This window comes from Anastrepha ludens, chromosome 2 (assembly GCF_028408465.1).
Source record: "Anastrepha ludens isolate Willacy chromosome 2, idAnaLude1.1, whole genome shotgun sequence".
NCBI classification, from domain to species: Eukaryota; Metazoa; Arthropoda; class Insecta; order Diptera; family Tephritidae; genus Anastrepha; species Anastrepha ludens.
Genome location: NC_071498.1, coordinates 152,221,907 through 152,246,424, shown reverse-complemented (window position 1 = coordinate 152,246,424; position 24,518 = coordinate 152,221,907). Strand labels below are relative to the sequence as shown.

Below are 24,518 nucleotides of genomic sequence, written 5' to 3'. Positions count from 1 at the left end.
CAGGTAGTTGTAACGAGTTCTGCTTAGAGCAGGGCAGTGGGAAGGCGGTGTTCTAACGTACGTATTTTACATTCCTCCCTTGGGTTGTTTTCGTGTTACCTCCTGTGGGAGGTCACGGCTTCCCATGTAGACTGTGCTTTCAGAGTTTGTTCCTCGTCCAGTTCCGTCTTCACAACTGAGAGTGAGAGTTATATGCTCGACCTACACATTCTTGGCAAGCGGGTACCTGCAAGCAAGCTCGTCAACTGCCTTGTGCCCTGATACCCATTAAATTGCGACCTGTCTATTCTCGCAGAGCTTATCCGTTTTGGACCTACAGTGGCTCTACCACGCATTTCGAGCTAGTCATTACAGCCATTAATGCTTTAATAGCATCTCACTACCGATGAAGATATTTGTACGAGTGTCGAGGGGAGTAAATTCCAACTGATTTGCTTCAGCTGCTAATTGAGCTGATTTGCTTGCAGTATAGATCTCAGCTTGAAATATGTATACTACATTGATTAGAAAGCCTGAAAGACTTTTGGCGATCAAACTGCGGGCAGAAAACATCTGCTCCTACTCCTTCCGTCATTTTTGAATCATCTGTAAAGAAATTGTATGCGTAGCAATCGGATTCTAAGCTCTTCTGCCAGCCATTCTGTTTTATTACAAAAGCGTGACCTGCTTGCCAAAGTTTCCTTATGGAACAATGTAGTCTGACCTTCCGTTTATGCCCTGTATGTTACTGTGACGAAAAAGCCGTTGTGAGAATTGTCCAGTTATCCGTGGGCATAGTGCAAATCTTTCGGCTGAGTTGCTTACTACTAATTTGATTGGAGGCCAGTCGAGAAGCCTTTCTATTGCGAAGAAAGGTGGCACATATCGGCCGAATACTGCCGGAAAAAGGCGCATACGCTCAGCCCAACCCAGCTCTATCTTAGATTTATTAAGGAAACTGGGTTGGGATGAGTTACAGTGTTGAGTGGAGGGCATAAAAGACTACGAGGCCAAAGTGCAAACCTCAGTTTGATTTATTCATTCAGCTTGGGAATACCTATACTCCAATGGAACTTGGAGCTTCATATTTCTTCAAAGTCGAGACTGGCGCCAATGTAATAGTGAATGGCGAACGCTTCCGCGCCATGATAAACGACCTTTTGATGACGGGAATCGAAGCGCGTGCTCTCCAAAAGATTTGGTTCCAACAAAACGACGCTACTTGCCATACAACCCGTGTAACAAGGGATATACTGCGTCGTCGCTTCGGTGAGCAATTTAGCTCTCGTCTCGGACCAGTGGATTGGCCACCAAGATCGTGTGATATCACACTTTTGCACTTTTATTTGGGGGGGTATGTAAAGTCTAAATACTCGGTGGATAAACCAGCTTCAATTGAGGCACTGGAAGCCAACATTCAGCAAACTGAAGTTATTCACGACATACCGACCGACCCACCGAAGTCCTCCAGCGAGTCGTTCAAATTTGATGTTTACGGATGGCCGATTTACGGCGCAGTTCCGGCCAACATTTGAAAAGGATTACCTTGCAAAAATAAATGTCATGAATGGTTCTACACAAAAGTAATAAAGGTTGTCAAACATTTTGAATTTTCCTTGCTTTATTTCAATTGAAAATCCGAAACCTCCAAATACATAGTTCACTCTTTATAAGAAAACTAAAAGAAATTTCCTGGAAATTGAAAAAAATTCCTTGTAATCCAATTCTGTTATAAGTTTTTATATCTCTCAATCCGATAAGAAATGCAAATTAAAATTTTTCGAGATTTCGGGATCACGGGAATGACATTTCTAATATGTAAAAATGTGTAGGAATAAATTTGACTGCCCTCCCGATTACGCTTTCATATTTTCGCGCCTCTCAAACGAATTATAGGCGAAAAGAGAATTCAAACTCGATTGGTTCACAGTAGCAACGCCTTCGAACCCATACAGATATTGATTCCCTAATTTGTAGCGTTGCTGCGTTTAATTTATTGAAATTGTGCAAATAAAATTTGTGGTCAATAAAATGTGATAAACCGTAAACAAAAGGCGCAGCAACACAAACGCAACAGATGCTTACATACGAATACACAGACGAGAATGCAGCGGCGACAAGAATAGACAGTAAAAACTCAGAAAAAGCTGATATAAAAACCGACATTTGTGCTGAAAAGAGTTTTTCTTCAAAGCAGAACCGCAAGACACTGAGCTGTCAACCAGCAACCAGCGACTGCAGTAACGCGTTGTCGGTGAAATTATGCTGCTAAGGCTGCAACTGCTCGATTTGCTTGTGCGCAAGCGCTGTTATAGCAGCAACATCTGCAGCCACAGCCTCAAGTTGTACAGCCACAAGAACCGACAAGTTGTGGCAAGATGGGCAGCGAGGGCGCTGGTATCCGTATGTGTGAGTGCGAGTGTGTGTGTGTGTGTTCGTAGAGTGTAGCGTGTGCAAAAGTAATCGATAATGAAGAAGATGTAGCAAAAGTTAACGACATCATCAACGCTTTTTTTACGTTTCTTTTGTTCGCTCTACTGCGCTTTTTACGCTCAACCAAAAGGCAAGTTTAGCAACAACTAAAGGCAGCAGTAAAAAAGTGCAGCTGTTGTGGGCACTACTAAAAGTGAATTGGTGCTGCACGTGATGATGCTGATGCTGATGCTGATGCAGATGCAATATTCGTACACCAATGACTATGTGAAGCAAGCAAGTTTAGATGTTGATGGTTATTGGCGCTGAGCATTTGTTAGTCGGTTAGTTGTTGCCCATTGCACGTTGCTCGGTGGCCGGTAGTTGATACTGTTGTTGGCTTGTGGTCAGTTGGGATTAAATGAAAGTGCGAAGATGGTTAAGAAGTCCAGCTTCCTATATGCATTTTATACGTACATCATTCACTCAGTTACTTACTTCTACACTGAAGATGGGCTGGTTGTTAGCTCGTTATGCTGTTGGCAGCTTAGCCGATTAAATATCATTTCCTTTTGTGAGTTTTTTATTCTTCAAGTTTTAGCTTTTTTAAGAGGTTTATGTATTGTCGACATTTACAGTTCGGCGTTTGTGTTGTAGTTAAATGCCATTCTGGTTGCACTGCCAATGTAAGTGAATTAAGGAAGTTGTTAACACTTTTTTAGCACACGCGCACATACACAAGGCAATGCAATGGCGATTTGTAAGACAGTCTGTAAAAATTTAAGTGCAATGATATTAAGTTTTATGATCTCGGGTAAAACTCGACGCGAATGATGCGATTGAAACGAGCAGTGCGCCTTTTTGTACTAAATTTCATTGTGAGAAATGACATAAAAATGGATTTCGTATGCAATCATCAAAAAGGCATATAGAGAGGCTTATTCTGTATGACGAACGGACGAGCACCCACACAATTTGTGTTTCTGTATTTTATTTCTTCTTTTAAGTTCACCTTTAGATTGCGTTAGGTTGAATTCAATGGCACACTAAGGCCAATGGTGGCTACTCATTGTGATACCGTAATTTGACTAACTATTTGCCCTTGAACCGTGCCGATTTTCTGATTAATCCCATTAAATCAATATTAGCCACCTGATTTACAGTGACTGAAACTGGAGCCCCAAGATACCGAAGCCTGCTTCTGAACTTTATGGGATACTAACAGAGTAGATGCGGGACCAGCTGGTGGCAGCAGATGAAGAGGAAGGCCTCCTCGGCGTTGGAAAGATCAAGTGGAAAAGCACTTGGCTTCACTTGGTGTTTCCAGCTGTCGCCGGTTAGCACGAGAAAGAAACTCCTGACGAGCTTTGTTACAGTCGGTCAAAATCGCATAAGCTGTTTTCGCGTGAAAGAAGAAGAAAAAACAGAGTAGATGATAAATTTTGTGTCTTCCTACTCGTAGTGTTTGCAGAATTTTCAAAAAGGTGCGCCGCCCAACCTTTTAGCTTGTCTATTACACAGTTCCCAGAACGCTCTCTAATGATAGTAGATTTAACCTCACTTGCCCAGAGTACGCAGCTAGTGCTCATTTGCACAGTCCACGCCTCAATTAGCAGTTTGCAAGTGGCAGACGGTAGACGGAAAGATTCTGCTGAGAAGTATGTTGTCTTGTAAGCCACTCCGCTTTACCTTTTCCCTCTATGTTCCTATGATCCTTGACTCAAGTGAGGTAGAGTCTGTTCTGTTTAGTCGTCTACTGCATTTCAGCGCAAGTCTAGTAATGACAAGGCTCTAATAGCTGCATAACTGTTACGAAATGTGCAGAGATCTCTTGGTTCGGTTCTGAACCTGTTCTGTTCGTTTTGTGAAACAGCCTCCACAATGGCTCTTACCTTGAAAATGCTGTAATCTATGGAGAATCGAAAAGAAATGCCTCGAGGGGCTTACGAAAAGCGCTCTTTCCATTAAGGGGTTATATACCTTGTGTTTTTCAAAAAAATCAAAATAAATTTTATTTCTTTATCGTAAAGTACAATCCCTTGAGAACATTTTCCAAAAATTTCATAGAGATCTGAGCAATAGATCGAAAGTTACAGCGTTTTAAATTGTGCGTCGTCACGTCCTGAGCGTACGGCCTCATGCGGCGCTTGAAACTTTAAACGCGATTATCTCAAAAACGTGTTTTTCCAAAAATGCTTTTGCGGTGGACGCGATTGCAAAAAAAGTATTCAACCGATTTTTATAATTCTTTTTTTAAATTGTTCGTAATTGATGTCGCCTCTTAGTGAACGATCAACTTTTTATGTATAAATTTTTATTTTGCAGATATGAATTTTTTAATGCCAATTTTAGGACTGTAGAAGTGGAGTTTTTTAAAAACATGTTCCTATTTTCACAAAAATCAAAATATTTAATATATTGATCGTTCACTAAGAATATATAACCCTATACTAATGAAATCTTTTCGATTTTTTCATTTCAGTTGACTTGGTGGACTTGAATCGCGTCCACCGCAAGCCTCTTCCAAAAAAAGGGTCTTGGCCATTTTTAAATATTTTTACACAAACAAAGCCTTTTTTTTTTCTTTAAACATTGTAATATCCAATAATAAAAACTTTTATACAATAAAATTATTGCTACATATCTTTAAAAAAAACCCAACTTTCGCTAATTTCACCGGACCACAAGGTATATAACCCCTTAAGTCACAAAGTGTTTGTTGAAACTTGCCCTATATGCGATATATTAGGCGAGTTTCCAAACAAGTTCTATAAGAATGGAAAAAGAACTCTTATCTATGGTGTACCTCCACTAGCATGCTTTGGATTTATCCCAACTAGTCTTTATTATTCTACAGCAAACTAGTTAGAGAATGAACTCAACCGCAGTTGCCCACACCTAGCCCATTTACGCTAAAGGATTTTTCTATTAATGAAAACAGACTCGGTAGTGTGGTCTTCGCGGCCTTGTGGAGAATTTGCGTGACTCACGTGTTCTTCAATGAAGTTTACATTTACCCCGTAGCTTAAGATTTCGACAGACTCGATTTAAGTGGATCCAGCAAACCGAAGTAAAAAAATGCATCAGTTATTCCACCGCCTATGTGGAAAAAAAAGGTTTAGAAGGGCCGGGAAGCATGTTCTCAAATACAGATTTAAGTTGTTTATCAGGTCCTCTATCTCAGGTGAAAGAAAGAAAATCAGAGAGGTGGACCGGGTAGTCTGTTCTTAAATACGGACATCCGCACGTTATTGAGTTTTTAAATAGAGTTTTATAACTTTCGAGGGTGCATCGAGAACTAGACATTGCGTTACAAACTACTAAATAAAGTTTTGTTCCTTACCTCTGTTACATTTAAGTAGGTTTGTTGTTAAAATATAATCAAAAATCCACTTAACTCTATCATTTGTGTCCATGATGCCCTTGTGTCCTAAATACGGTGGGCGTTACGGTGGCGAAAAATGTAAACCCACTAGAATATTCTATAAAAATAGTATAAGGAAAAAACCTAGTTTTAACAATGAAACTTTTAGAATTTTCCTTTAAAGCTATTTGAACGGCCACCCTTTAAAATACACTGAGGGTGGAGGTACTCATTAAATTAAAAGGAACAAAAGACTTGAAACAACTGACGTTTTTAAAAAGGGCAATGGCAATCCGCTTGCAAACTGCCAAATGCCAAGATATGTCTTAGAAATTGAATTTTCACCGCCGAGTGTTGACCGGTGTCCAGTGTCCAGTGCCCAAAAATGCAAAGTGCTAATTCCTCGTATCATCCCATCATCATCAAGCCTAAAAAGATACACCCGCAATGCAGTTATCTGTGTCTTATTTGCACGAACACGACGTTGGGCAAACTTTGAAGTTTTGTTTTTTTCAAGTATTCAGGCAAGCAACTTAGCCTGCTCTCGAACTACCTGGTGCATTTTCAGGTGCACACATTAAGTTGAAAAGTTAAGTCATAAAAGAAAATTAATAATTGTAAATGTGACAGGTTGAGCTATGGCGCTAAAAGCGAATTTTTAAGTGTAAAACAACAACAACAAATATTACTTAATGTGACTTGCAAATATAATGATAACAATAATAAAACGAAATAGCACGGAACAGCATAACCAATTGCCAACTACCTTGCGAGCCGAGTGAGAAGGCATTGTGTTGGCAACGCCAACGCCAACGCCAAATCTTAACAGTGTGTCCTTGCGTATATTTGTATGCATATGCGTGTACATAAAATAACAGCACAGCAAAGCTGCCCTGTGTGTGAAAAGACTTCCATTCGAACGTTTGTGTATATGAAGCACCAACAACATGGGCCACCGCTCCGATAAGTGCGAGCAAATACACTTATTACGAGTAAAAACAACAATAATTTATAACAAATTCTCCCACTCTTTTCTAACTTGCAAAGTTTAATGTAGCTTGACGATTCCTAGCACTTCTGGACACATTTCGGCACGCTAAGGAATTTTCGTACACACATTTCCCCGCTGTTCAACTGTTTTTTGACTGCTTCTTTAGATTCAATGTTTTGCGTTGCTTGAGTCACGTTCAACCTACGCGTAAAAGATTTTCGCAACAACAAAAATACTCGTAATAACAAAACAAACATAGAAAAATAAAAGGAAAAAGGAAAATAGTCAAGTTGGAAAACAGAAACAAGAGGAATTAACTAAAAGAAACTAAGAACGTGCAGAAAAAAAGGTACTAAAAAATACAAAACTCCGAGCAGGCAGGCAGTTGTGGCACATTATGAAATTATACGCTTATGTTGAGCTTCCTACGCACCGCCAGCTGCGCCAACACAAAGTACCCGGCAACATGAGTTATTTTGCGTGCGCGTGTGTGTGAGGCGTTGCATGCTGCTTGGACTTCGACTAATGTTTCTGCAAAATACCGCCTCGTCACAGCTATTCCGCATTCTTGAGATTTGTTTGTGGCACCACCGTGCGCCACACTGACTTTGAATACATTCTTGTGCCTGGAACGAATGCCACAACAACAAAAACAACACTCATATCTATATACATACATACAATTTTAGCACAATTCGCAACACGCATTCTGGTGTATGAAATGTTGTTGCCTTGTTGCCGTTTTGCCGCCGTGCATTAACGTTGTGTTGGTGGCATAAACATGATTTATGAATTTTCTTAACTGCGCCACATGCCTACAACAACACTATGTATTCATACCTATAGCTCTGCAGCAGTAAGTTTGGCTACCTCAGGCATAGTTCGCATACAACAACAACAACAACAGCAACAACCTGCATGCTACATTGCGCCGTGACCTGGAAAGGTTTCAGCATTTCAAGTAAGAATTATGTGCACTACGCCTTTTTCTAGGCCACTACCGCCGCAGCCGCAGGCTGTGTCGCATTGTTGACAGCAGATTTGGATTTGGACGAAAAAGAGCAAATTACGTCACATTTAATGCAGAAAAGGGAGTTCCTTTGATGTTAAATGGTAGATTAAGCAATGTTGGCGTTAAATTCAGTTGTGCATAATAAAGTAGATGCTTAAGTGGATTTGTGTTGTATAGAATACGCACACATGTGGCTTTCTTACAGCACTCACATAGCAGAGAAAGTGTGCTTGTGCGCCGCCATTCGGTGGGTGTTCTCATGAATTGATAAGTGGTGATTTGCAAATACTTGACAAGAACACTTTTGGGTTGACATTTGCAAACCCATTTAAATCGGCTTTTTGAGTTTGACATGAAATCCCAATAGGCTTTTGTTGATAGCTCCATTTGGTTATAAACAAATACAGTTGGGATGTAAAGCATAAGAAGATTTTGAAGGGCATATTAGGGAGCTTCTGCTTGATTACATTTATTACCTATTTGTTCGTGGTTTCAGTGCTTGTTTGAATGAACCTTTCAGACTCTATTTGGTATGCTTTTTGTGAAGTTCTTCTTACATTTGTTCAACTAAAATATATCGAGCACTTGAATAAACCGTCTCTCTTATCGGAAGATTGTATTATATTAGCGTATTTCATCTTTTAGTACTAAATTTTACTTAATGATGATGCCACACCATGGGATGGAAATGAAAGTTTGCAAATAGGGACGAGTCGAAAACATGGAAATTAGCAAAGTAGTATAACGGAGTATTTTCATATGTTAATTGCTTCAATCTTGAAATCCAGCGGTGTGCTACTTTGGACTATGCAGGTAATTGAGTAGTAAAGTCCTCTCTTGACGAACAAAACTAATACTCTACAAGGCTCTCATCATGCCCGTCCTAACCGTGGACGATGGCAATCTCGGATGAAGCGTCCCTTGAAGTGTTTGAGAGAAAGATTCTGCGGAAGATTTTTGAAGTTTTGCACGTCAGCGAGGGCGAGTATCGTAGGCGATGAAACACTGAGCTGCATGAGTTTCCGTCGACATAGATATAGCGCAGCGAATAAAGATTCAACGCCTTCGTTGGCTCATAGTCATGTCGTTCGGAAAGATTCAAAGGATCTGACTCTGAAAGTTTTCGATGTGGTACTAGCTGGTAGTATCCGAGGAAAAGCGTTGGACAGATCAGGTGGAGAAGGACTTGACTTCAATTTTAGTTTCCAACTGGCGCCGATTAGCACGAAAAAGAAACGACTGGCGCGCTTCGCTAAACTCGGCCAAAATCACGTAAGCGGTTAGCGCGCCAATCAAGAAGAAGAATTGAGTGACAGGTGTCTGTCCACACCCGGGTGCCCAATGGAAGGTTTTAGAAAAGGTGTCCAACAGGGGGTTAAGGGGTAACACCACTGTAGAAATTTCAAAAAAATTTTTTTTTTTTTTATAAGCTTAAAAAATTCTTTGAACCTTTTAAAATACAGAACAAAAAGTTTTATACGTTACCGAAGTTTATTTCATAAATATTTTAAGCTTTTAACCAAGCGTTAGTGACTGCTACCTAACGACTTCTCCAAATTTCCAAACTTTAAACGCGTTTTTCTCAAAACACGTTTTCTGAAATTGGCACGCAGCATAACTCAAACAATTTTAACTATTTTTAATCAGGTTTTTCACTACGTCTGTATAATAACCTTCTTAAGAGAAGAGCGTAGGGGATTTTCGATAGATTAATTTAAACGATTGTTATAATTATTTAAGTGCCGTGTTTTTAGTCCAAAATAGAGGTTTTTCCTTCAAATGCTTGCTAATTCCAAAAAAATAAATATTTTTTAAATCCCCTACGTGTTTCTCTAGCTATTCTTATCTAGATTCAATTAAACCTAAAATGCCGAAAGGTTTAATATTATCACAAGAGGAGCGTGGAAAAATTTTGGCCTACAAGGATTCAGGCTTATCAATCAAATTTATTGCAAAAAAAAACAGGCAGAAGACGTTGTGTTATCTGGAATTTTTTTACGGAATCCTAAGAATAACAATATTTTGAAGCCCGTTGGAAGAAAGTTATCACTATCAAGTCGAGAACAACGAGCACTCATAAGAAAAGCTTCTAACTGGACTAAGTCTTGCGCCAACTTGGCCGATGATGTTCAAGATAATGTATCAAAAACAACAGTTTGACGCACATTACAGAGGTGCAATCATTTTATTTTCCAAGCGCAACTTCCGTGGAGGTTCTGTTATGGTTTGGGGCGCATTTACATCGAAAGCAACTCTTGATATATAGTTTACATCATCGCGAATGAATAGTGGGACTACAAAAACGTTTTGGAAAATAGTCTCCTTGGTTTTATTCACGATAATCGGGAAGTGACCTTCTTTTTTAAGCAAGGCAATGCCCGAATCCACGTAAGCAGGGAAACAAGGCACTATTTGACCGATTGTTCCATAGAGACTGTGGACTAGTCGGCGTGATTAAGGCAGAACGGGCTTCTCTAGAAATGAAAAAATGCGTGTAGCGTAGTACACAAAACAGAAGTGAAACTTTAAAGGCAGACAAAGAAAGAGAATGCAAAAAGACAAAATTTATAAATGAATTCCCCGGAAATCTTTTGGTTAACGCTTTTCATTCATTGCAGCAACAATTCGGAATACCCAAATGAAGGATTAACATTGCGAAAAACCTTAAATAAGTTTATATTTAAACAGAGCGTTGTGACTGATGCCCGTAATAAAATAATACAAAATATAAACTGTTAAATATCAGACGGTCAACAGCAAATAATCAACCGAAAAGGGATGGATTTATGATGGTAAATTATTATAAAATATGTATATAAGCTATATCTCTCTCCTTTTCCTCTACGTTGTATCTTTTTTCTCTCTCGCGGAACGAAAATGCCTAAAACGTTGCATGGCATTGAAATTTTACTCTCCATTTTCGCGCGTCCATCGACGCCTAAGAAGTTTCATTTCAAAAAGGTTATTTTGTGTGACCAAGGCAACTGTTGCTTCCATGGAATACTAAAATATTCTAGACGACAGAAAAAAAAAATTCGAAAAAAGTAGACTTTTGTTAAACGATCGCTTTAATTAAACAGTGTCTTACCATTTTGAAACGCCTGGAAATACGTTTTTGCTAACAATTTTATTTATGTATTGTATTAAAAAAAGTTCTAAATTCTGTAATGAAACAGATAACTTTTATTACTTTAATCGATGTGTAAAATTTGTATTTTCCTCTGAAATCTATAAATTAAAATACTTCGAAAAATTAGGGATGTCTTATGATTATGAAACGCACCTTAATGTACTTTCGCGTGCACGGAAGTACGACTTTTCTTTCCAAGATTTTGTAATTTAAATCACTCACTACGTTTTTTCTCCAATTTGCCTCGATAGTATAGTGGTTAGTATCTGCATGCATACATATGTACATACATATATGTTTATATATGTACATATGTGCTTCACTTTAATTCACTTCGCACTAACTTTTTAAACATTTTCTTTTTTTAACATTTCCTTTACACATAACAATGCACTTAACTCATTAATATGCATGACATAATCTTTTGAACTTTCACTTACCACTTTTTGCACTGTACACTTTTCCTCGATAGTATAGCGATTAGTATACTCGTACATTATTCTTAGCACTAAATATCTTCAAGCAAACTAAATACTTCAATTGATACATACAATAATAACAAAATAATTTCATGTTTGTCTAGATATTTCTCATTTAGTGCATTTGAGCAGGAGCTGATAAGCAGGTAGTAAAATTTTGATACCTTAAATGCTTTAATACTTAGTATTGTTACATATTAGCACAACATAATGAAAGCTGACATATCAGCAGTGACGAGTAAATAAACCTTGTTTGCTTGCCATTTATGAAGTATTCACAATTAACTCTCCAAACCAGAGTGACATAATTTGACAGCCACTTTGTAGTTTAAACTTTAAGAATGAAAAGGATGAGTACATTTTTGTATTGTACAAACTTTAAATATTAAGAACGAGTGTTTGAACAACTTTGAATACAAAGAATTGTATTAAAGTGGCATTTCTCAATTTGTTCTTCTTTCTTTCTATTTTGTGTATTTTTTTGTTTAATCCAGTAAAGAATGTTGCAAATATTTGTTTATACGTAAAATATGTAGATTCGTGGAAGTTGTATAGATACTGGCATTTTTTTTCTTTAACACTTAACAAGGGATTTCATTCAGAATCTCCCCCACCATCGAATACCTACGAAAACCGCTATGCGCTTTCAAGCGTTCACACAAAAGCTCCCTATACTCGTTTATGTGCATATGTATGTATGTATTTAGAGCAAATCGCCATAGGAATTTCGTGTTAAGAGATGGGATTGTTTGAATTCTTTGCGGTGTTAGTTTTATTGCTCTATATATGCCTGGCACATGCGTTACAACTACCGCATTTGTAAACAACAGGCATCTGAAAATGGCAGATGTTTACACTGCTGCCGAATGGACATTCAAACACACACCTATGCATACATATACGACATAAATGTTAACCAGGTTGATGTGAGCGCGCCGCTAGCAACTGCTATTTACGCAACAACACTAGCAAATAATCGAACAACTATACATAAACGGGGAATCCAAACAATAATACAACCAAACAAGCAATCGACGAGACAAACAACAAACATTAAGTACACAATGTACGTAGATAGGAGAGGAGAACACTTCTCGTATGTACACGAATAAGGGGATACAAGTCAATGTTGAGAAGATCGTAGGTACGTATGTACATACATGCATATGCATGTACTCGTACAATGGAGAAAAGCTTCGCGTTATTGTAGCTTATGAGTTATTTGTAATTATACTTGATATCAGATACCATAAGTAAATATTTGCCTTTGGCAGATACTACTCGTGTAGTTTATGCTTCAACAAGGAAAAATACAATGCTCGGGCAATTGCTATACGAACCTAAATTGTGCTGCAATAAATGAAAAACAAAAAATGTGTGAATATGAATGCGCGCAATGGAAGTCAAACGGTACTCATAAAACATGAAGTGGAACAGCGAAATGGGTGAGCGTGAACAGAGTTTATTTTCAATATTCATGTTTATATACGAGTATGTATGTTTGTATGTGCGTATATAGATTTGCACAAGCAAAAAAAAAGATAAATAAATAAATAAATGAAGATGAATTCGCCGAATGGATAAACACACCTTGAATTCGTTTTACACACCCATTGGTGCTTTAGTTGACGCTGAGGTATTGTTTGCCTTGAGGTGCAAATGTATCGGGTTCAGCTGCATGAGAACTATCGATACCGATAAATGTGGTTTAACAGCTGAGGATGGCACACCGAGTTAACATTTCTGTTCAGTAAGGCTTGAAACGTTTAGTGCCAGAACAACGCTACCACATTGTGAAAATTTACTTTGAAAAAAAAAAAAAAAAACACCAACAAAAAATCTGTTCGCAAAGTTCATAAAGCGAAGTGTTAAAGAAGACGTGAAAATTTACTTTAAAAAAACAAAAAAGAAAATTGTACGCAAAGTTCATAGCGCGAAGTGTTAAAGAAGACGCCTAAGTGTAGATTCGTTGTCGCTCTCAACTTGTTGGCCTTTGACGGTCGACTACGTGGGAAATTTAACGTAAAAATATAAGCGTACGCCCCTGTAAAATACAGCTCGTGCAAGAATTGAAGCCAAACGACCATCGTTTGCATCACATTTTTGCCGTTTGCGCTCATTTAGAACAAATGGAACAAGTAACTCGTAGCTGCGACGGACATATGCCAAATGTCATATTCCAAAAATAAAAGCCATAAAATTATAAATGTATAATAAAAATAAATCTAATAATAAAAAAAAAATGATTATAATAAAACAAAAATTCATTTCAAAAATATTTCGCATCTCAAGCACTTAAAAAACACCCTTTACATATGCATGTGTTAGTTACATACATACAAAAGTATTTATGCATAACGGCTTGGTTGGAAAATTATATTAAAACAGCTGCTACATATGTACATTTTTTAACTCAATAGCATATTTCCACCTAGAACTTAAATGCAGTTGAAAGGTCTGTTAAGTTTCGCATATGTCCATACATATAATACAAAAGCGTTATACAGTTAGATCAGTCAACTGAGTCTTATTTACATCTGCGGTTTGCAGACAGCGACTACCAGAATTGCCTGTAAAGAGTATCATTTGCACGCTGCATGTTTTTGGCTGGTTTAATCTGTTATGTGCATCAGTGTTAACATAACATTTTCTGTTAGGCCAGCAACGTTGAGTTAACTATGTACTTTCGGAAAGAGAGTTTTTGATCATCTATACAACAAAAATTGCATGAGAATATGCAGAGTTCGAAAATATCAATCAATATTCTCAGAGGATGTCAAAATAACAAAAATTCTAAGAGTTAATTCAAACACTCACTGAAAGACAAAAAGTTAAAGGGAGAAAAAACTTTTTTTTCTCGGAGAAAGCAAACCTTTTGGTTTGGTTTTTCCGATTGCATTATGCAATTATAGAAGGTCGTGTAAAGTTTGGCAACTGATTTCGAATGCTACTTAGACCATAGATGCAATTTTGAAGTAAGGGGAAAAGGAGCATAAGCTTATCACCTCTCGGAAAAGGTAGTAAAAAATTTAAAGAAATGTCGATCGAATAATCTTATGTTATTTTATGAATCGTACTCAATTATTGATATTTGTAACTTAACCATTCACGTGAATTTGTCACTCGTATATTCACAATGCCTGTGCGTGTCATCTATTTCAACAATTTCTGCAATTTTCGGTATGTTTCACAAAATATTTGACAACCTATAGCTTAAAAACGGTAAGGCCCACACAAAAAATATATTTACTCTTTCTTAGAAGACCCATACATTGGTCTCCATGTATGGATTTTAGATATTGCCTGTGCCATATCGTTTTAAGCTCAATAAATGGTTTTGGTTGGGTCTTCCAACTTCTTAATTTGCCCATCAGAAAGTATTCGACTGACGTGCGATTTGAATTTGTTCAGTTTCACAAGTTGTTTCTTAAGATAAGCCAATGTTTTTTCCAGGTGAAACACACGGCAATCAATTTATGATGAAAATCAAAATTCATTTAAATAAAACGACACTTTTTAAATAAACGAGAATTTACGTTGTTTACGTAGTAGAAGCGTCTACCAAAGGATGGGTCGTCTTGGGATTATTCCAGCAATGCAAAATTTCGAAAGGCATCGGAAGAGCATCACACTAGACAACTTCGACCTCTTGCGATTTGGCCGCCCGATCTTTCCATGAAGTGGCTCACGATTTTACCCAATCTTTTTTTCATTTTGTTTTTGGCGTATGCACAAATTTAACTTCCTCTTTTGCATACGTTTTGTGGTACAACAAAAACAGTATTGTCTGCTAACTTTTTGAGCAAAAGTTGTGATTTTTATGCTCTTGAGTACTCTTTCTTTAGAGTTCGCTCTGAAATAGAAAGTAGCTTTTCCAAGTGGTGTTTGGCGGAATGCTGAATGCTTTTTGGAAGTAGCTCAAGATATTTTGCATCAGCTTTAATTTTTGCTTCATTTTTCTGTTGTTCACTGGAATTTATTTTCAGCAGATAAGATTTAAGAAGTCATTGTTCGTAAATGTAAAACAGTTGGAAAGAAAGCCTTCTCAAATATCTGTTTTTCATAGAAACAAAAAAATGTCTGTCGGAAATTTTTGGTTTAGACCAAATCACATTGAACAGGTGGTAACAGTAGAGGAACTGATTTGATATTTTCTATTTATTTGGCCTCTAAATTCTCAAATTTTGTTTATAGATCTTCTCCATTATAAAGGACCAAAAGCAAAAGCAAAATACGGTGCTCTTGTTGTTTTTGGCCATGAAAGGAAAACGTTTTGCGTCCCTAGAGGCCATGCAAAAGGCTTGTACCGACATCCTGAAGGATCAACTTGAAACACTTTTTCGAAAAACTTTTAGATCGCGCGAGACAGTGTATCGAGGCCAGAGGGGACTACTTTGTGTAAATAAACTCGAAGTTATGAGAACAAAGCTCCTGTAGTTTCTATTTTAGCTCAATCTTGTTTATTTCGGACTTCTCCTTGTAAAGAGCGTTTTGGAAATAGGTGATCTCAGCTGTGGGCATTTTTTAACAACCTCTCAGCTGTCTGTTTTTCTTATGATTCAGAAAAGTATTGTTATTTTAAATATTTTTTGCCTTTCAAAAAAAAAACCAAATTATATTATTGGTTGAGCATTATTTTCAATATATGGAACAAATGTATTTAAATACGCTATTCAACTGTAGGTAACTGCCAGCTGCAGTTCATTTTTATATTGAGAAGGTGAGTATATGCAAATATTCGCCCTCTAATCTTTGGGCCCACCGTCATATGAGATAGACAACAGCAAAAACGACTGACTTCGCTGCACTTGGCACGGTTTTGTGAATAGCAACAACAACAAATTTTATAATTTCTAAGCTTTTATTTCTTACATAAAATTAAAAAAAAATCCAACAAAACCCTTATAGCGTGCCATATTTCTTACCATTTCTAATGCGCTTGAATTCGCTTTACTTTACATTCTGCTTGTTATTGATTTAGTCATTACAAACGACCTTCGCTCTATGACCTTTACCCGATGAAAATTGCACCATTTATAAATTATAAATTATTAATATAGAATTGATTTTTTCCACAACCAATAAACTGAGGCTTCCCCAGTCTATCAGCATTTGAAAGTTCATTTATTTATTTAGTTTTTCACTGGCCTAAATTTGTTTATGGCATGGGAAGAAATCAGAATTGAATATCAGAACTTACGAACCACCGTTATACCAGTGCCAGCATTAGAATTTAGTATTAACCCTTTGCGGACGGAGCCGCTCGACGGGCGAGCGTCGCTGAGGAAGAGATGTATTGGAGTGCGCAGTAAAGAAAATAAATACGGTGAACGTTATAAAAACTAAGGCTTTATTTAACACAAGAAATATTTTTCAAAAAATCAAAATCGGATTTCACTTCTACTTGACGAAGTACTAATGCCGTCTCTTCCAGCTTATCAGATTCAAAGTAGTATTCGTTAGAACTATCACTATCTAACGCATCATCTCTAGATCGCTCAGCCATCGTGCGTATGATAAAATATGAAATATATAAAAAGCCTGCTGGTTCCTCTGGCAGTGACACTAAGAGACTGAATCGAAAAACTGAGATTCGTTCTGACTTTACCGTCGTCTCACATCGTAAGTTTACATTATAAAGAAGAGAAGACTTCATCGCTAATGGGCCCTAATGTCCTTGAATGAAAACGTGCTTCTTTTACTATACCTACGCGTATCCTATCGCTCAGAATGACAGACGTACGAGTCTCGCAGCTACGAACTAATTTGGGCGGCTATATACCTAAACGCCTCCGGAATGGTAAAACGGCTTGGGCGGGTATGCCGACACTCGTCCCCAAAGGGTTAAAAATCCGAATTGATAGGCTGGAGCATATTGTGTTCTATAGCTGCTACCACGGGCACATATGTACACAATTAAGCATTTAAAGGAGAGCAACAATGGGCGGTTACGGCTACTATTAGATACAAGATAAGGTAGATAAAGAAATATAGAGGCAAAGAAAAATAGCGTACAATTACTAATTGAGATCTCGATATGGAGAATGTAGGTAGGCCCCTCTCAACCTACCAACTGCGTGGTGCAAATGGCATTGTCACTTCAGCCAACACGAGATGTGTTGATAGTCTGGCATGTAACGCTACAAAAAGAGTTCGGGCAGAATGGGACGTCAAGGGCTCAAAGGTGCTACTCAAGCGGTCATGGAAAAACATCTCTATGTTAGTTGCTTTGATCACAAGCCACTGTCTCCTAGGTCGACATGCTCTCAGATGGAACATATCTCATTTCCACTATTGCAGAGCTGCTACAATGAGGAGGAGGAAGAGTCTGTCAGAAATTTTCTGTGTCACTATCCTGCGTTGCATGCCATTAGGTTTAGATTACGTGGCTCAACGTTCTTGGATGCAAGTGTCAGCTCGATCAAAGGGTTTGGATTAAAAAACACAAAATAGTTTAGCGAGGAATAGCAGGTAAACTGCTACTGTGGTAACACAACGGTTCGGCCACGGTCTAAGTGATTTAGTTTAAAGACCGACTGCCACTTCCACCTCCCTAACTACTAATTGGAATAATGGATAGCAAATCGTGATGTGCTGATCATAAAGTTGTCTAAGTCTAATAGTTTTTCAGACCTCTCTCTATACACATGGCAAGTGGCAAAATGTTTGAATCGTAACTTCGCAGGATAGCTGAAGAGTAAATGCCCATTCAGATGACAGTCGTTTCTGCGACTTTATCAGAACTACCCGTAATTATATCCAGCCAAAGACTGTCACTTCAGTGGGTTCCCCCAAAAATCCATGGGTTATATTTCAAAACATTATAACAACAACAGCAAAGAGTCTTCCGCTTCATCATTCTCCATGCTACTGCTACAAAATTATGGGGGCGTATCATAATGAAAAGAATTCAGAAGATGTATTCAAGATCAGTCCGTTAATCGGTTCTCAGCGGATTTAAAAGAATCAGCTGATTGGTCGACACCACCGGGCTCATGATAGTGGTGTGTTTGCAAAACAATTGAAATTGTGTTGGTGATATACGAAAACGATTAACGCAGCCTTTACCCCTCTTACTTCGCTGCCGGCTGAACAACGACTGATTGGATGAGTGAGTGAATGTGTGTGAAATGAGCGGGCAGAATTCGGCTGCCGAGTACCCGGTGACGTGACAGCCGAAGTTCATTAAGGATGATAGATACCAGGTTTGCTGGTTAGGGTAGCTAAAGGAACTCCAATCTTCTCTTTGAATGGGGATGGCACCTGCCTAAGCAGTTGGCAGTTGTTGTAACAGCATAAATATTCTCTGTAAATATTTGGGGAATCTAGCAGTGACATCCGCTGCCCGGATATACATCCTGGTTGTACTGATAACGTAGAACCAACTGTCATGGAAAGTTCATAGTGGTCAAAACCCCGGTTCAAAAATTTGTCTATATTTCGCTACACAAATTCAAAAACGCGTGTGAACTCTCGACCCACTGTTGTCCGCATCCATTTTGCTAATGGTGGATCTTTCAATTCTTGATACTTTCAGTCCACATAATCGTCCTTCTGATACCGCTATTATGCAATTGGTCGTTAAATGTCGAGGGGCTCAGTGCCTAATGCGCATGTCGTTCAAGTGAAGACATCTGGAGGCATCATTGGGCCTTCTTTTTTTTAACTAGGACAAAAATGTGGTTACGGTCAAGGGACCGAGAGATGTTAACAGTAAAATGTTAGTCTATTATGGATGGTGTAGGTATCCCTGGCTTTTGGTGCCACAATGAATTTTATTGCAATCCGAATTTCCCGAAGTTCAGCTGTTAATTGGCCGCCCCGATCATGCGATTTAACACAACTGGATGTTTTTTGTGCGGCTACGTTAAAAATAGAGTCCATATGGAGCCAATCGACTCGACTTCAGCCTTAAAACTTAAACTCCATGACATGAATAACTAAATAGAATCGCCACTTTACCACAAAGCGAACATTTTGATAAAAGAATCAACATCTGTAGCCGCAGTCGTGACAGACATCTGTCTGTTATAGTTTTTCATTTATAATTGCCAAACCCTACGCTTTCGAATACAATAAAAACTGTTATCATTCTCGCCTAAATTCTTTGGTTTATTTTGTGGTAGTGAGTGGCAAAATAAAGCAAAAAAGACAAAATTTTTTCTCCTTCCATTTTAGCATTTTTCTATCTCCATTCGTAGATAAATAGACCCTAACCTATCAAATGTTACCATTTAACACTCCGTTGGACACACAACTCCGGCTCGGGGGTCTACGTGGAATCCAGCGAGACAAAACTGCACTTTGCTCTTGGAATGCATGCATCTGTGTTTGAAGCGAAGATGTATGCTGTTCAAGAAGCGACGAACTTTGTTGTGGAAAACAGATGGAGAGGCTGCGCTCATGGCCTTAGACAGCCCCCAAACCACTTCAAGATAGTATGTGTCGGTAGACATAATATCCTGATTCTAACATGAGTCCCGGAACACATGGGTATAGCGGGTAACGAGGTCTCTGATTCTTTAGCCAGAATAGGCTCTGCCACTCCCTTCTGCAGCCATCAAAGCCACAGTTAACAAACGGGTTACTTTAATTCTCAAGCGAGCTTGGCAGGCTGAGAGAGACTGCAGATGCACAAAACTGATGTTACTTGTCATGTCCGACCGACTGTCGCAGTTTCTCCTGTCACTAAGCAGAGGGTGGTTGGACTGATGACGGGCCACTTTCTATGGGCAAAGCACTAGGAAAAAGTGGGCATCTCAGACAGTGCACCCTGCCCAGCCTGTGGAGAGGAGGATGAGTCGGCGCACCACTTTCTGTGCATCTGCCCCGCCTTCGCTCGAATCTTTGGCTCTGACGTGTTAAAAAGGAACCACCTTGGCTCCTCGGCACCACAGGGTCTATTCCGGTTTCTTTGGAGGTCGGGTAAATTTAAAGAAAATTAGAAAGGGGATCCGAGTGCAGTACAATGGACTTAATTAATGTCTGAGTGCTGTACTTGCTAGTCTGTCCCGACAACAAAACAAAAAACTTGCAACTTCCAACTTGTTTAAAAGAACAATTTATATGTAGATTTATATAGAAGGTGGCGCAAAATTAATCATCCAATTTTGTTTTTGAATAGCTTTTTTTTACCAAATAACAAAATAAAAAATTATTTTGAGTATGGAAATCTTTATTCTAACCTTCACGCGATCCATTGCTTGTCTGTTTGTATGCTGCAGCAGTCGAGTTGACAAATTTCAACGACGCCATTCGCAAAAATTATAAATCTTCCGATAGGATGATTAATTTTGCGCTACCTTTTATATGTAACCACTCATTCGTCTAGACTCTAGAATCGCATTCTGTATTTTATCCACTGGAAACTTGTTAAAAACCCGTTGAGTGAATTGCGTCACTGCAAATTTACCTTTATACGATTATTCTATGTGAACAAACACAAAATCTCTGCAACTAAAATCCCGAAATAAATTTTCCAAAAAGTCCTTAACGCCTCAACCACGCAGCATTGTTAAACTTTTGTCATAGTTAATCATTTTTATGGTTTCCTAACCTTTTATATCCTTTCTAACACACATCCATAGCGTACACATACACACATACAGGTACACACACATTTAGCGGCAAGTCAGCACAAACGATAAGGGACTCGCTCACAAAAGAGTCACAGTGACGAAGAAAGTGGAATGCGTAAAAGTAAGAAGCGTGGCGCTTTGCTGTGGCCTTTCAAATCGTTTACAAAAGCAGCTGACGGCAGACAAAATCGAACAGGATGTGAGGCAAGACAGGCTTAAAATATTTGCCACCGCCTTGCGTTTGAGTTTTGCAAAGCTACTGCCTGCTAATGCCATTGGTAAAGTATACAAACAATTTATTGGTGACTGACGATATCTCGTAAACCTTATCCACCAGAGGCGTGCCCAGCCATTTACATGCTTTATTTGCACTTTCATGTTGTTGTTGCTGTTGTTGTTTGCAGGCAAGGTTAATGCGTTTAAAATGAGATTTTAGCCACACAAAGTCAAGTAGATTATCTAGGGCATAGACTGAGCGCTGCTTGTTTGGTAACCGCACACCGTTTTGTGTTTCGCAACTCACACACCCACGCACACACTGACGAGGAGCAAGAACAAATAGAATTTGCGCTGCTAATGAGTATGCAAATTATTTACGGAGCATTAACATAATTATGGAGATGTGTAATTTTTCATGGGCCAAATGGGAAGCGCATTATTTAGCGCATTTCTAGGTTTTATGCGAACTTGAGAATTCGGACTACTCACCTTATGTAGATGATCTCGTTGTTGTTGGCCTGTTGTCTACGCCAACCTGGCGCTAAATTAGCATTGACCACGCTGGCGGCGCACGGCTGCGCTACGCTGGAGATTGTGGCAGTTGCCGTGGTTGCAGCAGCAGCAGCTCCGACGCTCACATGGTTGGCGACGGGCGCAGCAGCGGCCGAGGCAGCGGCGGCATTGCCCATGGCCACGTGTTGGCGTGAGGCGATTGTGGGTGGCGCTGCCACCACATTATGATTCATTTTCAGCACTTGTTGCTGCTGTTGTGTGTGGTGTTGCAATGGCTGCTGTTGCTGCTGCTGCATTGTGGCATTATTAAGTGGCTGCTGATACATATTCAGTGACTGGGTGCCGCGTGTTGCATTGCTGCTAGCAGCAAATAAAGCGGCGCCATTTACCATACCAGCTGGCAAAGTTTGAGGCTGAGCCTGTTGTTGACTTTGCTGTTGCTGTTGCTGCTGCTGCTGATGTAGTGTTTGTTGTTGTTGCTGCAAATGTTGCTGCTGCTGCTGCTGATGTTGTTGCTGCTGAGCAAAAAGCTGTGAGTTGGAAGCGATGCGCGTAGTAAATTTAGTAGCACGTAGCTGTTGCTGTTGTTGCTGCTGCTGCAGCAATTGTTGTTGGCCATTATTCAAATGTTGCAACTGCAGCTGTATGTGTTGTTGCATTTGCTGCTGCTGCTGCTGGTGTTGGGGTTGCAGCTGTGGCACCAATTGTTGTTGCAATGTCAGTGCATGTTGTTGTTGTTGTTGCTGGTGTTTCATTGATTGCTGAAAAGGCTGTCGCAACGCAATCACATTTAATTCCTGATGCTGTTGTTGTAGATGTTGTTGTTGTTGTTGTTGTTGCTGTTGTTGTTGCTGCTGCTGGTGCAATTGTTGGCCAGCACTGGCGGCAGCCATTCTGTATGCACAAATTACCGTTTGAATAAGACGACACAAAAAGGTTTCTAAAGTGAGAAAAGCAAAAAGAGAGCAAAAAGGGAGATCAATTAATTTGTTGTCACTATAAAAACAAACACGCACACACTCACACACACACAACAATTGGCATCTAAAAATAACCATTTCAATCCTCAAACATTTACCTAAGCTTTGTTTTTTTTTTTTGTTTTTGAAACACAATTCAACGTCACTTATGAACTCAAAAATCCATTAATTTTTGTGGCTTTTCAATGAACTGTCAAAACGACTGGGAACACGCACAAAATAGTTCTACCTTTCAACGCCAGCTACCTGCCTGCCTGCTTGTCATGGCAATGGCAATGCCTGTTGAAGGCACAACAAGGAAATGCATAAACCAGAGCACACACATACACACCGTACATCCATACTCGCATACATATGTATGTACAGCCTCAAAAGCGTGCGTGTGTTTGTGTGCCTAAAAATGTGGCATTTGAGCATTTTGTTAAAATGTTTGTTATTTCTCTTCCCTATTAGGTCTTCTAATCCGACACAGGTAGATTTTTCGTCGGTTGGCTGCTGGTTGACTGCTTAAACCTTTACTTTCAAGTGTTGGGCGCTGATGACTAAATTTCGGATTATCTTCAATCAGTGCGGGATATTCCCGACATTTGTTCCGATTCATTAATTATGTGAAATTTCGATGAATCAGTAAAAAATATTTCCATACGCTACCCGGATAATGTGTGCCACTGGCGTCAAAGCCGCATATCCTATGCCTTGTTTATTTTTGTGCGAGCTCAACACTGACTTTCTTGTTTTTTTTTTTGATTTTAAAAAATGTGTTCAAGTGTGTGCCATATTGGGAACACACAAGTGGTAGTTGGATGAAAAGGCGCCCTCAACGTCATTTGTAGACATAATTATTAATGTATAAATGTATGTGGGTGCACATTTCTGTGTATCAACTGGTGACAGATACAAAATTACGTCATCTCTCTTCACTTACATCTACGTATAGGAGTATGTGTGTACGTACATTCTCAGTTATGGCATGCATAGAAAGATTTTCCAAAAATATTCGGTCATAAATATGTTAATGCATAAGATGTTTGTATGGGTGATAGTTCGAAAATTGAAATATCTTTCTTAAGTGTTTTACTCCATGAAATGGCAACGCGCGATCAGCTATTTAGTAAAGATGCGCCTGACTATTGTCAACACCTTCTGCATAAATTCACTGCAGTGAACGGAACTTGGTCTCATCACAACTAATCAGGAATGGTCAAATGGCACTTGAACTTCATTTCAAGAACTTATTTCCTGCAAGGCCAATATATAGCCATGGACAAAAAAAACTTGACGAACATACTTTACATGGAAGAAAATGCGTGATACTGTCAACAAAATAAATTGCCAAAAATCAGCGCTAGCTTATACCTATAGCTACTTGCAACTTGCACTTTATTATACTAAAATTGAATGAACTACCAAACTGCAAACAAAAAATGTTAATAAAAATAAATTTTTAATTGTGGTGAAAATGTATAGAATTTTCTTAATTTTTTTTTTCTTTTTTTTTTTCTTTAAATTTTATGGAACTGCACTTTATTATACTAAAATTGAATGAACTACGAAAGTACAAACCAAAAATTTCGATTAAAAAGAAATGAAAATTTTTATAAATTTTTTGTTTTTTTATTTAAATTTTATTAAAACTAAAATTGAATGAACTACCAAACTACAAACCAAAAATTTCGATAAAAAAAACTGTAATTGTGGTGGAAATTTTTAGAATTACACAGGCCAACAAAATCTCGCTTTTTTTACAACTTTTAAAACGGCTATGGGTGTTTCTTGAAGGTTTTTTTATGCTGACAACGAATATGACCTTGAAAATGCTCCAGCACGTCAGGATTTTTGGCAATTTGAGGTTAAAAAGTCA

The 24,518-nt window shown here is 38.6% G+C and overlaps 1 protein-coding gene across 1 annotated transcript in view; it reads right to left on the bottom strand.

Annotated features, from left to right (window-relative positions):
- The window catches only part of LOC128855618 (putative uncharacterized protein DDB_G0271606), a 98,761-nt gene that overhangs the window by 66,833 nt on the left and 7,410 nt on the right, over positions 1–24,518 (bottom strand). Inside the window, exon 2 of the mRNA XM_054090667.1 lies at positions 21,654–22,617. Coding sequence (XP_053946642.1) covers positions 21,654–22,570 — 917 coding nt within the window. The 5' untranslated portion in view covers positions 22,571–22,617. The remainder of the gene's footprint in view (positions 1–21,653; positions 22,618–24,518) is intronic.